The 13,470-nt window shown below is 36.6% G+C and overlaps 1 protein-coding gene across 9 annotated transcripts in view; it reads right to left on the reverse strand.

The window, feature by feature from the left end:
- Window positions 1-13,470, reverse strand: part of GRIK1 (glutamate ionotropic receptor kainate type subunit 1) — a 424,458-nt gene that overhangs the window by 22,972 nt on the left and 388,016 nt on the right. For all 9 annotated transcript variants that reach the window (XM_068545737.1, XM_068545736.1, XM_068545733.1 and 6 more), the window contains one exon: window positions 12,864-13,081. In XM_068545737.1, the coding sequence (XP_068401838.1) occupies window positions 12,864-13,081 (218 nt within the window). The remainder of the gene's footprint in view (window positions 1-12,863; window positions 13,082-13,470) is intronic.

Below are 13,470 nucleotides of genomic sequence, written 5' to 3' on the forward strand. Positions count from 1 at the left end.
ACAGCCTTGGGATAAATCACATACCTTCTCTGCTTTATTTATGAAAGAACTGCGAATTACTCTTATCTTTTCTAGAAAACTTAGAGTGCAAATGCTCTTTTCAGATTAAAATTCAGATCAGAAAACTCTTCCTACTGTATTTTTATAAGCCTTTTTATATATACATTCAATTTTAAATTTCAATTATATTTTAGATAATGAGGACTGAATTTTCATTTAAAAGTGTTCATGATTTTGTCTTTTCCTTTATTCTTCAGCTTTTGGATTCAGTAATAAGCCATATATATGGTATATATTACTTATTCATCTATACCTTCCACTATCTCATTATCTTACTTTCTTTGTTAAAATATACTGCCTAAGTTTTCATATTGCTTAGGTATAAATTTTCTATTCTTTTGAATAGTGATCTGTAAATAGTTTACATTTTATTCTGTAATTTCCATATTGTTACAATTTTTTTCTGTATTTGTCTTCATTTGCATCAACACTCCCCTCCATTTATTTGGAAGATGGAAGACATTATGAGAATTACTGATAATTCCAAGCTACTCCAGCTCTCACGTTGTATATGGTACACACGTACACACACACACACACACACACACGAGCTTCCTTGGCAGGCACAGAGCTTATCATCTCAGGAGTGCAAGGAAGTTTAAAACATGATTTGGGGACACAGCAATGAATGGAATACCTGTGGAATCAACTATAGTGTGGTTATTCATGTTCAAGTGTTCCTGAAGGCTCACTCAGTTCCTAACTCTATTTAAGACCTGGGTTAATGCTGTAGGCTTTATGAGTTAAGGGAGAACAGATAGCTTTATTTTGGATTGTTAGGTATTTGAAGAACCCCTTGAGAAAACTCTCGTGAGACAAATAGCAATCCAATATACAGTACCTAATAGATACTGGTATTTTATGGAAACAATTTTGTCATGATTAGGCCCCTGTGAATTACTCCTCACCCCCACAGATATCTGAAAGTTGAGGTTCATGTCTCCATGAAAAAGGTATGTTTTTGAGGTAGGGTTCAATGCCTCACTTGTTGGGTAATTTTAGCCTGGAAGAGTCTGTTAATGCTAAATTTATAATAAAGAACTACTTGTACAAATGCAGGGAGGTCAGTCTGTCTTTTGGCAGTAAACGCACTGCTGGGAAAATTATTCTTCTACCAGGAAACTACCTTAAGGGAAAATAATTTTCTTAGAATTATGAAATTTTACAGTTGACAGAAACTTTAGAAATTGGCTCATTCATGCTGTTTTCACGGAGGGGGAAATTTTGGTACAGAAGATTTGGAGACTTCATGAAAATCACAAAACTGGTTAGTATCAGAGCTAATACTGAACCTCCAGACCCCTGACATCTAATTCAATGCTCTTTCCACTGTACCATGCTGATTTTGGGTAGGTGGATGTCAATCTTGCCAAAATTCTTCTGAGAATGATCTTAGTCTTATTTGATCTACCTGTGACAATATAGCTTATATTCATGAACTCATATTATGCCCTGAGGTTGTTTGCTATTTGGTATCATGTTAATCCAACTAAGAGTTAGCTTCCATATAAAAAAATCCATGAAGCATCTATTTTTTCCCACTGTATTTAAATTTTATTAAAAATGAATGTTGTAAAGAGTTAGAAAACTGGATTTTTTGGTCTATGGGAGTTGAGGACAAAACAAAGTAAATGATCAGTTCATTTATGGGAAACAAAGTGGGAGGAGTCCTTTTAGGAATCCAGGGATTGTAGGACGTGGAAAAGGATGATAAGATTCAACTCAAAACCTTCACATCTGTTATTGAGCCTAATCAGGTGTGGTTCTCAAATTATCTGCAGTGAAGGACTGTCTATTTCTTCATTCCATGGCAGACCTATCTGTGGTCCTACCAAGTGGGATTAGTATGCACTCATACCAGATGTGGCTCACCATGTTGGCACTTGACAGCCCTCAAAGTGGTCTACATTCTTGGAACAGTATCCATTAATCATGTTCTTTTAAAAAAAAAATTTTTTTATTATTGTATTTTTGGCTGTGTTGGGTCTTCGTTGCTGCACATGGGCTTTCTCTAGTTGTGGTAAGCGGGGGCTACTCTTCATTGTAGTGTGCGGGCTTCTCATTGTGGTGGCTTCTCTTGTTGTGGAGCACAGGCTCTAGGCACGTAGGCTTCAGTAGTTGCAGTACTTGGGCTCTGTAGTTGTGGCATGTGGGCCCTAGCTCAGGAGGGCTTCAGTAGTTGTGGCTCACAGGCTCTAGAGCACAGGCTCAGTAGTTGTGGCACACGGGCTTAGTTGCTCTGCAGCATGTGGGATCTTCCCGGACAAGGGATCAAACCCATGTCCCCTGCATTGGCAGACAGATTCTTAACCACTGTGCCACCATGAAAGTCCCTCATTAATCATGTTCTTGGTGCCATCACAATATCCAAGAGCTACAGAACTTCTAAAGTCTTACTCTCAATTTCTTTTATCTCATCACAGCTTAGTAACACAATGTCCCCTGAGTCAACACGTTTGTCACACCACACTTTAACTAGCACTGCTCTGTGGAGCTGAAGGTCATGGATTTAATTCAACCACACTTACTTCTTCCTTTTTGGAGTAGAAGATTGTTCTTGGCTTGAACTCCCTGAGGTGCTGGAAGAGAAATCTAGCAGGCATGGAATTTGAATCATTGAACAGCAGAACTTTTTCTAAGAAAATGATCACTTGGGGGACTTGCTCAAGTTGAAGGCATAGGAAACATTCTAAATTTCTTTGACCCCCTCCTACTATTTTTGCTCCAGTCTAATAATGGTAAACATAATGGGACAGAGAATAGCACCCTTCTGCTTTCATTTAAAGTTCTCTTTCATCATTTAGAAAGTTTGCTGTTGTGGGGATCCTTGTATTCTACATTTGAAATTATAGACTGTTTGACAAGCTGGGAAGCTTAGATAAATAGGAAGACCTAGAATGTGGCTAAGGAATAACCTTTTTTTTTTTTTTTTTAATTTTAATTTATTTTATTTATGGCTGTGTTGGGTCTTCGTTTCTGTGCGAGGGCCTTCTCCAGTTGTGGCAAGCGGGGGCCACTCTTCATCGCGGTGCGCGGGCCTCTCGCTATCGTGGCCTCTCTTGCTGCGGAGCACAGGCTCCAGACGCGCAGGCTCAGCAATTGTGGCTCACGGGCCCAGCCGCTCCGCGGCATGTGGGATCTTCCCAGACCAGGGCTCGAACCCGTGTCCCCTGCATTGGGAGGCGGATTCTCAACCACTGCGCCACCAGGGAAGCCCAGGAATAACCTTTTTAACAGTTAAAAATATCTGTAGATGGCTCAAGCACCTTAGGATATAGTGAGTTTTCTACCACTGGAAACCTACAAAGAGAATTTCATGGATGGATGAGTTTCACTTAAGGATCTTTCAACCCCCAGGTTCTACTCTCTAGACCAAACTTTTCATATTACTTATGCAGGTCCTGACTTCAAAGACAGTTAAGTGCCACCCAGGGTTCATATTGGTTAGTGAAAGAACCAATACAGAGTCATGGCCTCTTTCCTCCTTATTCCTGAGTTCCATCCACTGTCAAACCATGTTCTGTAATGTTTATTTTTTGTTTGGTCAAAAAGTACTATTTTAAGAGGAGTTAAATTAGATTTATTTCTTTTTAATAGACTATTTTTAAGACACAGATTTTAATAATTCTTAAAAATAGAAGCATACTTCATGGGACATTATCATAAATATTAAAAGACTAAGCAAACCGTTTGAATGACAGTCTGGATGCTTCTGCACTTGTAAATCTTGTATGGTCTCAGCCTGCTAAATTGCTCTAAATGATATATGTTTAAAAAGAAGAAACAGTGATTGCAACTTATTTCGCTGAATATGCCAAAAGTTAATTAGAATATTTGTAAAGTACTCTGAGCTTCTTATCAAAAGTCACAAAAACTGAAAAGTCCTCATTTATTAAATCTGAAATCATCCAGGTTTTTTTTTTTTTTTAATCCTAGAGGGTAGTCAAGGTTAAATGCATTTACTTTGTCTGGTTGAACCTGATTATGTGGCTATTCTGATGCTGATGAAACGTTGTTGGCAAAGAAAAAGCATTCTTTTCATCTAAAATCTGTTATAAGGGAGTATTACTGTATCACCATCTGATGACTGTTGTTTATTTCTCTTTTTTCTCCCATAATGAATGCAAGTTAAACACTCAATGGGAAATAATTTACAATGGGTCTCTGTGCAGTTAAAAACAATTTATTGAAAATAGTAATAATAACCAGAATGTGCAGTGTTTACTGTGTGCCCAAAACTATTCTAAGCACTTTGCATGTGTTAATCTATTTAATCTTCACAGTGTTCATATGAGAAACATACCGTTATTATTTCTCCTTTACAGATGAAGAAACAGAATGCCACATAAAGAAATGATGAAGCCAGGATTTGATCCCAGCAATCGGGCTCCAGGGTTTGTGTTCTTAACTAATAGGGAATCAACTGTTTGTTTTAATACACAGAACATCAAACTTATGACTTGGTTAATGTTCTAACATCACTGACACATTTTCTAAAGAATAACTTCAGTAAATAGCTGTGGCATCTGTCTATTATAACTAGAGTGCTGAAAATCTTGTAGTCATCACACAATGCATGGAAACTATTTATATGAATTTAGACAGCTTATATTTGTTTAGACAAAAAATTAGACAGTGTTTTAGGAAGTGCAACAGTTGGAACCTGGTAGGAAATATAGATATTGTTTATATTATTCCTTATTTTGTATTTCATATAGTTCCATTGTTTTCAGTTTCAGGGTTTCTGCTATAACAGGAAAAATATGTATAAATTCTGGAGTGTAATACAATCTTAAGACTGATAGAAACCTGCATTTTATAGACATATCCCTCTAATATTTCATTTTTACTGAAATAAACATTATTTATCACATTATTTCTTCAACCAGGTTATAGGGCTTCTACAGTAAAGATGTATAACCCTATTATTCAGTAGAATGAACAACTGTGCAATTCTACTTCAGACCAACATGCTTAAAGATTTTATATATATACCTGTTTATATGTTTATTTTTACATATATCCATAACCCCACACATATACACTGAAGATAGATTATTGATATTTGATTTTTGTTATCTTGTCAAAAATGATCATATAAATATGGTAAATATATGCTTATTGAACAAATAAAACACCAAATATAATTATATTTTAAAATCTGATCTCCAATTTACTTTTACTTTACATAACTGTCGATTAAAAAAAAAAAAAACACCTTAAAAATCAGTCAAAGACATGGAAATCAGCCATGTAGAAATCCAAACTTATAAAGCAGATATATCAGAGGTGAATAGTTGCCTTAAAAGCAACCATTTCCTCTAACACAAGATTAGATCTATCATTTCATGAAATAATAAATTCTCATGGACATTTAGGTTGCTTCCATGTCCTGGCTATTGTAAATAGTGTCCATGAGAATTTATTATTTCATGAAATGATAGATCTAATCTTGTGTTAGAGGAAATGGTTGCTTTTAAGGCAACTATTCAACTCTGATATATCTGCTTTATAAATTTGGATTCCTACATGCCAGGACATGGAAGCAACCTAAGTGTCCATTGACAGATGAATGGATAAAGATGTGGCACATGTATACAATGGAATATTACTCAGCCATAAAAAGAAATGAAATTGAGTTATTTGTAGTGAGGTGGATGGACCTAGAATCTGTCATACAGAGTCAACTAAGTCAGAAAGAGAAAAACAAATACTGTATGCTAACACATATATATGGAACCTAAAAAAAAAAAAAAAGGTTCTGAAGAACCTAGGGGCAGGACAGGAACAAAGACACAGACATAGAGAATAGACTTGAGGACTTGGGGAGAGGGGAGGGTAAGCTGGGATGAAGTGAGAGAGTGGCATGGACATATATACACTATGAAATGTAAAATAGATAGCTAGTGGGAAGCAGCCGCATAGCACAGGGAGAGCAGCTCGGTGCTTTGTGACCACCTAGAGGGGTGGGATAGGGAGGGTGGGAAGGAGGGAGATGCCAGAGGGAGGGGATATGGGGATATATATATATGTATAGCTGATTTACTTTGTTATACAGCAGAAACTAACACAACATTGTAAAGCAATTATACTCCAATAAAGATGTTAAAAAAATCCTCATGGATTTAAAAAAATATGATTTAATTTACAAAAATCACTTTGAAGGAAGACTCTCAGATGAAAGCATTTATACTATAGTGAGTGACCTGTGTCTTTCAAATGTATATAATATGATCATTGCAGTTGATTTTGCTCTTATCTTGAATTGATAGAAAGTTATGACATTTGCAGAATTCCCTAGGCTATAAATTCATATGTGTCCTTTAAAAAAAAATCCTTCAGTGGGATTTAAACACCTTTGTTAAAACATTTTTCATGTTTTTCTCCTGTCTAAAGATTGGTCCATTACAGGCAATATAACAGGCTTTGAAAAAGGCTAACTTTAATTGACCTCATGGATTTCTCCCTAAACAAATACATTTTTAAACTATAGGGACTTAACATTTTGGACACTGCAGGTAAAATTAGCTAGATCTTTCAAACATCAGCTAACAGCTCTTATGTGAAGAGTGCCTTCCTATACAGAGAAGTTTGTGAAATATCTTTCATTTTGTGCTTCATTATATGACTATTTTTGTCTGGAACTTGTCTCCCCATAATGGCTCATTGCTTCACATCCACTGGTGCAGTAACTGGTGCTCAGTAACTTTCTTGAAATGTCTTCTGGGTTAAGGATAGCACCTAACCACTCTCTGGAAGGAGGTTATAAAGGTTAGAGAGTCCATTCCCACAGCTGGTCCAAAGTCCCCAGACCATGAAAGCCAGTAATGACAAGTCTGTTATGATTTTTTAAACCTATTTTATTCAAGTCATTTTAGACTGAATCATGATCTAATCTGTGTAATCCTCTGACTTGGGTCTGAGAGGATAGTGATTTTTTACAGGGCAAGCTTCTACTGAGAAGCATTTCTTACATGAGTATTTTCTACCATTCTGGCTCACAGGGACTTCTGATATTCACACCACTTCCTGTCTGCACAAGCCATGCTACTTAACCACGTGTTGCATTGTATTTAACAGGTCTGTGTGCATCTTGTCTCTTTATTGCTATTCAGGTCTTCAAGCCTTGAAAAATTTTATATCTTCCCTTTCCCATCTCTTACAGTGCCAACCTCAAAAACTGGTCAAATTGGAGATCCTGGAAAAAATATAAATTAAACTGAACTGAGTTGAACTGCCTTATTCTGTTTCTCAGCTGAATTCTGAGGGCAGCCTCACCGTCTGCTGCTTATCTACCATCTGGAAGTGGTTCTTCTGCAGATTCCTGTATGTGCTCAGCAAAGCTTCCAAGGACTGAGGTCTTTGTCTGACTTGGCCTCTGAAAATCTTTGAGATTTTGGGCACTGGCACTCTCTCTGGACTTTTCTGTCCAGTAGCAGAAGGTACACCTCCCGGGATCACTGACAGTAAGGAAGCTGAACAAAGACCAAACTAGAGTTTTTTTTGTTTTTGTTTTTTTTAATTCAGAAAGTTGAAAAAAGTAGGACTAATAGCTAAGAGTAAGGGTTGGATGTTAATGGTGATGATGTTTTTTGGTGAGAATTATAATAATATTTAACATTTTTCCCTTTTTTATTTAACATCTTTATTGTTCACAATTTGCCAAGTAGTATTATAAGCACACTACCTCTATTAAGTTATTTATTTCTTAAAATAATATTTTGAGCTAGATATTATCCTCAATTTATAGACAGGAGAATCGGGTACAAAGGGTTTAAATAACTTACCAAGGTCTACATAGCTAATAAGCAGTAATGTCAGAATTTGAACCCAGGTTCTAGAACTAAACTTTACTGTAAGTTTTAATTTATATCACAGCATTTTATTATAGTCATAACTCCTGAGAAGACTGGCTGGTATCCCTAATCTCTGAACAATGAACCAAAACCATTATTTTGCTTGGATGATGGTTTGCAAGAAACATTGAGAAATCTCTTTTTTCAGGCCTCAAATGGTTCTTAAGCTTTTACATGATAATCCTTTCTTCATCTGGGGGAAAAAAAAGAGTTGATAAACTATCACTGTGAGACCAAAGTTTGGGCTATTCCATTTATCCATAAGGGTAATTAATAGAATTACAAGGAGAAAAAACAATTTTTGCACATGTCCTACTTTTTATGAGATGTGGAGAAAATCAGTGCCTTAGTGCTCCATATTAAAAGCAAAAGTTGTAGTTGGATGCCATTGCTGTCAATGTCCTTGGGTATAAAAGAGGAAATGGCCTCAGGAAATCTGTCCCCAAGTTGTGTCCACAGAACTTGACTGTGAACTGACTACTCTTTGTATCTCTTAAGATGCTGAGGGTGGTCTCAGACAGTGGGGAGGGCAGGAAAAGCCTTTATCATTTAAGATTGAAACAATTGAAAGGACCAAGCAATTCAGCAGCAGAGAGATGAAAAACCAATATAATTAATATCAAATTATTAATTAGTATTATCCTGAGTAGAAAATCAAAGGGAGTTTGTTAAAAATTCTCTTAAATGAAGTCTCTTGAAGTTCTGAATTATTGGTATACTGATTTATGAAAAGATTCTATTTAAAAATTGTTAGCCAAGGACAAATAAATGGTCCCCTGATATTTGGAGGATCTCCTAAAATATCTTCGACAGTCCATGGACTGTTGATGAAACACTCTGCCTCTCTTTAACTTTGACCTGGTAATTGGTCTACTGGTGAATGACACCCTTTCACCAAATAGGCATTATATCATCCATAGTACTTAAGTCTTTAAGACTCAGGGTGCAGATGACCTTGAGGAAGTGTAATGTTTAATAAGCATCATTAACTAAGTGCCCTTGGCCACAAAACTTAAAATTGTTCTTTTCTTCATGGGCATCAGCCAGGATCTTGAGGTGTCCATCTGTAAAGCTTTGTGAATGTATGTGTAATTGAATTTACGATTTAATCCCAGTTCTTTGTGTAAATACAGTCCCTGGTGATCACTGTGGTTGTTCTACATACAAATGACTCAATGAAGGAAAACTGTTTCAGCTTCCCTTGTCTCAGACACGTAGTACCTTGACCCAGCAGTTGCTTAATAAATGTCAATTTATTCCCTCAGCCTTGCCTGAATTCAGATGATGGATAGTGAAACCTCACCTGAGCTATTTTAAAAAAAAACAACTTTTTTTTCATGTTGAAAATCAAATATCCAAATCTGAAATCTAAGGTCTTGTTCTCTGCAAGAATAACAAAGTCTAGAAAAAAAAAAGTCAATGGCTTTGGATGGAAATTTTAGTGAGCAACTTCTGGTCACACTTTTCAAGCAGAGCTTTCACTAAAAACATACCTCGATTGTGACCAAGAGACCACATATGAGGGGTTAGTGTATTTTGTTTGTTTATGGATTTTGGTAACTTCCATAGTCCTTTCCTCCCTGCGACTGCTTATTCTTCAGCTGTAAAACAACTTAGAATCATCTTGAAAACAAAGAGACAGGTTCACCATTTGGATGTGCCAAAGGGACATTTTTGGGGTACTGGGGGGACTAAAGCACTTTAGTTACACTGTGTGATGAAAAAATGCTTCTTATTAGAAGTTTCCTTGTGATTGAATGCAGATGGGACCCATGTGAGCAAGGCTTATGCCCCAATAGTAGATCAGAATGTGCTAGGTTAGACCAGGCAAAGGCAGCTTTCCTTATTGATTCAACAGCCTAAGAGAGGATACTGTCTTTGATTAAGAAAGAAAGGGAGGGAAGGAAGCCTCAATGGCAGTGATACATTAATGTAGAGCCAGGTCAAAACTGAGTCCTTGTGACCTTAACTGCTGTCACTCAGTGACAGGGTAGAACTACCCTGAGAGCTAAAAGGCTGGAACATTTCTTTCCCTTGCAGAATAATCCAGCTTAAAAATGCTGAGTGTGTATCCCTCTGAAGCTTTCTGACAGCTTGCCTCCCTCAAGGGGAAAACTAAATCGGATTTAGTCCTTGTTCTCTTTTTGCAAATAAATTCCTTCTTGTTGCTAGGCTACAAGATAACTTATAAATCAAGGAACATAGGACAGTGTCTCTTCCTCTGTGGATCTCTATGTATCCTTCCTGCTATGGTCTGAATGTGTCCCCCCAGATTCATATGTTGAAATCCTGATCCTCAAAAATGATGGTATGAAGAGGTGAGGCACTGGGGAGGTGTTTAAGTCATGAGAATGGAGCCCTTATGAATGGGACTAGTGCCCTTATAAAAGAGGGTCCTGAGAGACCCATGCCCCTTCCACCATGTGAGGACACAGCATAAAATCTGCAACCTAGAAGAGAGCCCTCATTCAACCACGATCTTGACTTCCAGCCTCCAGAACTGTGAGAAATAAATTTCTGTTATTTCTGTTATTTATAAAGTACCCAGTGGTGTTTCGTTATAGCAGCCTGAACAAAGATACCTCCTCACCTCCCTCCTTCCCTCCTTCTCTCTTTTCCTCCTCTGATAGAATCCATCTCTCTTAGATTTCAGTAGTGTATTTGTTCATTTATTAAAAACATATTTTCTGAGTGCCTACTATCCCTACTATGTACCTACTATGTGCCAGGTACTGTTTTAGGTTCTGAGGATATAATGACAAACAAAAGAGACCAATTGTCTACCCTCAAGGAGCTTACCTTCTAGAACTCCCTGAAGTTTGTCTGAACCCTAACTCTTCCTTCAGTAGCTTTATAAATTTGTGGCAAGTTATTTAACTGAGCTATACCTCATTTTCTTCATCATACAATGAAGATAATATTAGCTCTTATCTTAGTTGGCCTTTACAAGGATAAAATGAAATAATATATGTAAAGCATTTAGGAACAGAGTGTGCAGTTATGAGCTAGTACAGTTGCGAGATTAGCACAGAATTGTTGCAGGAAAATGCAATAACCAAGCACACCTTAATGTGGTCACTCTAGGGTCCTGCCAGGAAATGTGGGAACCAGCACCCTTTATATTCAAAGGTATGTGAACAGAGACAAATCAAAATGAGATTAAAGGATACTTTGTGAATACACTGATTGTTTGCACAGTGGCGAAGTCAGATCTATGGCTTTTTCAAAGGGTAGCCTCTCCCTCTTTTATATTTATAATGTGCATCTTAGTAGTAGTAGAATCTTCTCTGCCTCTACTCACCCATTTCCCAATACTTTAAAGCTTTTTGATACTGGTGAAAGAGGTAAATCATTTTAGATATTTTTTCAGACATACTCAGTTCTACTTTGGCAGTGTCTCTCTGTCCTATATGCCTTGCAGGTAATTTTCCTGGTTTCTGACAAGTGTTGTGATGAATTACTAGCTGGGGGTAACGTGTTTCTTTACAGTACTGATTTTAGGAAAATTCAAGCTTTCAGAAAGTTGGAAAGCCATACATTTAATGTCATTTGTCCCAAAAACAACACTTGTCCAAAGAAGAAACAATCACCACACTTTATACCTTCATTAAATCAATGTCATATTTCTTAAAATAAAAAAAAAGTTTAAAAATCATCTTTTTTTTAACATAGAGGAAAAGAAAAATCCTAACTTTTTACATTACTCTTTTTTATAAACCTCTGGGTATAGTTTACTCCTAAAACAAGTAAGTTTTTATTTGTTTATTTATTATTATTGTTAATGTTAAACCGCATTTACTGCATAAATAATACATATTTTGGTGAACTAATACTGTTATACAAAGAAGTTTTCCCTTTTTTTTACCCTTAGTTTTTTGCCTCTAAATTAATACTCTTCACAAGTCAAAGTAGTCCTCTCAAACCTTGGGTGACAACTTCATTTTCAGTAATCCGGATGTGAAACGTTGACAAAGGTGTTTTTAGAGTTTATTTTGGTTACAGTTGCTGTTTTCCTTTTTTTCACATGCACAAGTACCTCTTACAAGAAGGTTCTAGCCTGGCTGTGTCATAAACCAAGTGTGTGATTTTGAGCAAATAATTTAGCTTCTGAAGGTTTTGTTCTCTTCATGAGTAAGGGGAAGGGCTTAACTTCCTGATCTCTAAGGTATTTTGTCATCTCTAAAGGTCCCTGGATCTATTAAAATCAATTTTTCCCCCATGGGAGATATAGTATCTGAGATTTGATAATAAAAGTACTACAGCTTATTCCGTAAGCAAGGTGGAAATCAGTTTCATTACTCTGGGTAAGTAATTAAAAAGACTTGAACAACAAAATGCACTTGACACTAAAACCATATTGATTCTAACTTAACTCTCCTTTGGTGCCTCGGGAGACACCCCAGGCTATTGGAAGGCTTCAGGCTGCGCTGGGAGCACTGTCCCCATTGGTGCAAATGCAATATTAGACTGGAGTCCCCTGGGATATTTTTGGTTTTAATTTTCCAAATAAATGCCAGTATCAACACATTTACTTGTCATCTGCTCTTGTCTCATCCATTACAGAGCAGGAAGAACAAAACAAAGATATTCAAGCATTCTGATTGTCATAATTTCAGGTTAAGTAATCTTTACTTTTGTGGCTTCTATACACGAGTGATTAATTAATGGGTATAAAGACAAGAGAAGATATTGAAGATACCGACCTGTGGATCTGAGTGTACTCAATTGGGGATAGAGGGAATGATACCTAGATGGGCACTGAAGAAATTGTTTTATGTGACAGCTGAGGGTACCTAGGTCCCTTGTAATCAGATTTTGTCATTAGACATTTTATTTTATAAAAAAGTTGCCTAACATTTTTTTGTTTTTTTTTGGACAGACTCTTATTCCACAAACTCCTCCCCTCAGTATGAGATAACCGTTGAGAATATATTGTCAGTTCCTTACCTTGAAGAAGGTCATTGTTGATCCATCTCTGACTGCCCCATATTCTATCTTGGTTTGTTTTGCCAGGTCATCTGCTGAATCAATGGGGGATTCCATTCTCTCTACTGTCAAGAAGGCAGCCAGATTGGCAGTGTAGGATGAAATGATGATTAGCGTGAAAAACCACCATATCCCTCCAACTATTCTGGTTGATAGAGCTTTGGGCATCAACTCTGATCCTGTGATGGTATTGTCAGAGTAAGAGAGTTAAACAGTTAGGAGAAAAGGGAAGACCCATGATTTGACACTAGTCTAGAGAGATAATGCATTTTTGTGACACAAAACTATAAATCTATCAAGGTTTTACTCTCTTGTGTGTAGGTGAATAGATGCATTTTTTAAGAAAATGAAGCAAAATCCAAATGATCTTTTGTCATTTATCAATGCTGCTGTTTAAAATGTGATTTATTGACATTTGAAGGTATTAAATGGTTTTAACCCTAAGATATTCTATGTTTAAAATTTATAGATAGTTTAGTTGCTTAGATTTGAGTTTGTTTGCTTGTTTCTGCTGAAAAGTCAATCCCAGACTTCTGGCCTTTTCTTACTGTCTGATATGCATCTTATT

This window comes from Eschrichtius robustus, chromosome 6 (assembly GCF_028021215.1).
Source record: "Eschrichtius robustus isolate mEscRob2 chromosome 6, mEscRob2.pri, whole genome shotgun sequence".
NCBI lineage: Eukaryota > Metazoa > Chordata > Mammalia > Artiodactyla > Eschrichtiidae > Eschrichtius > Eschrichtius robustus.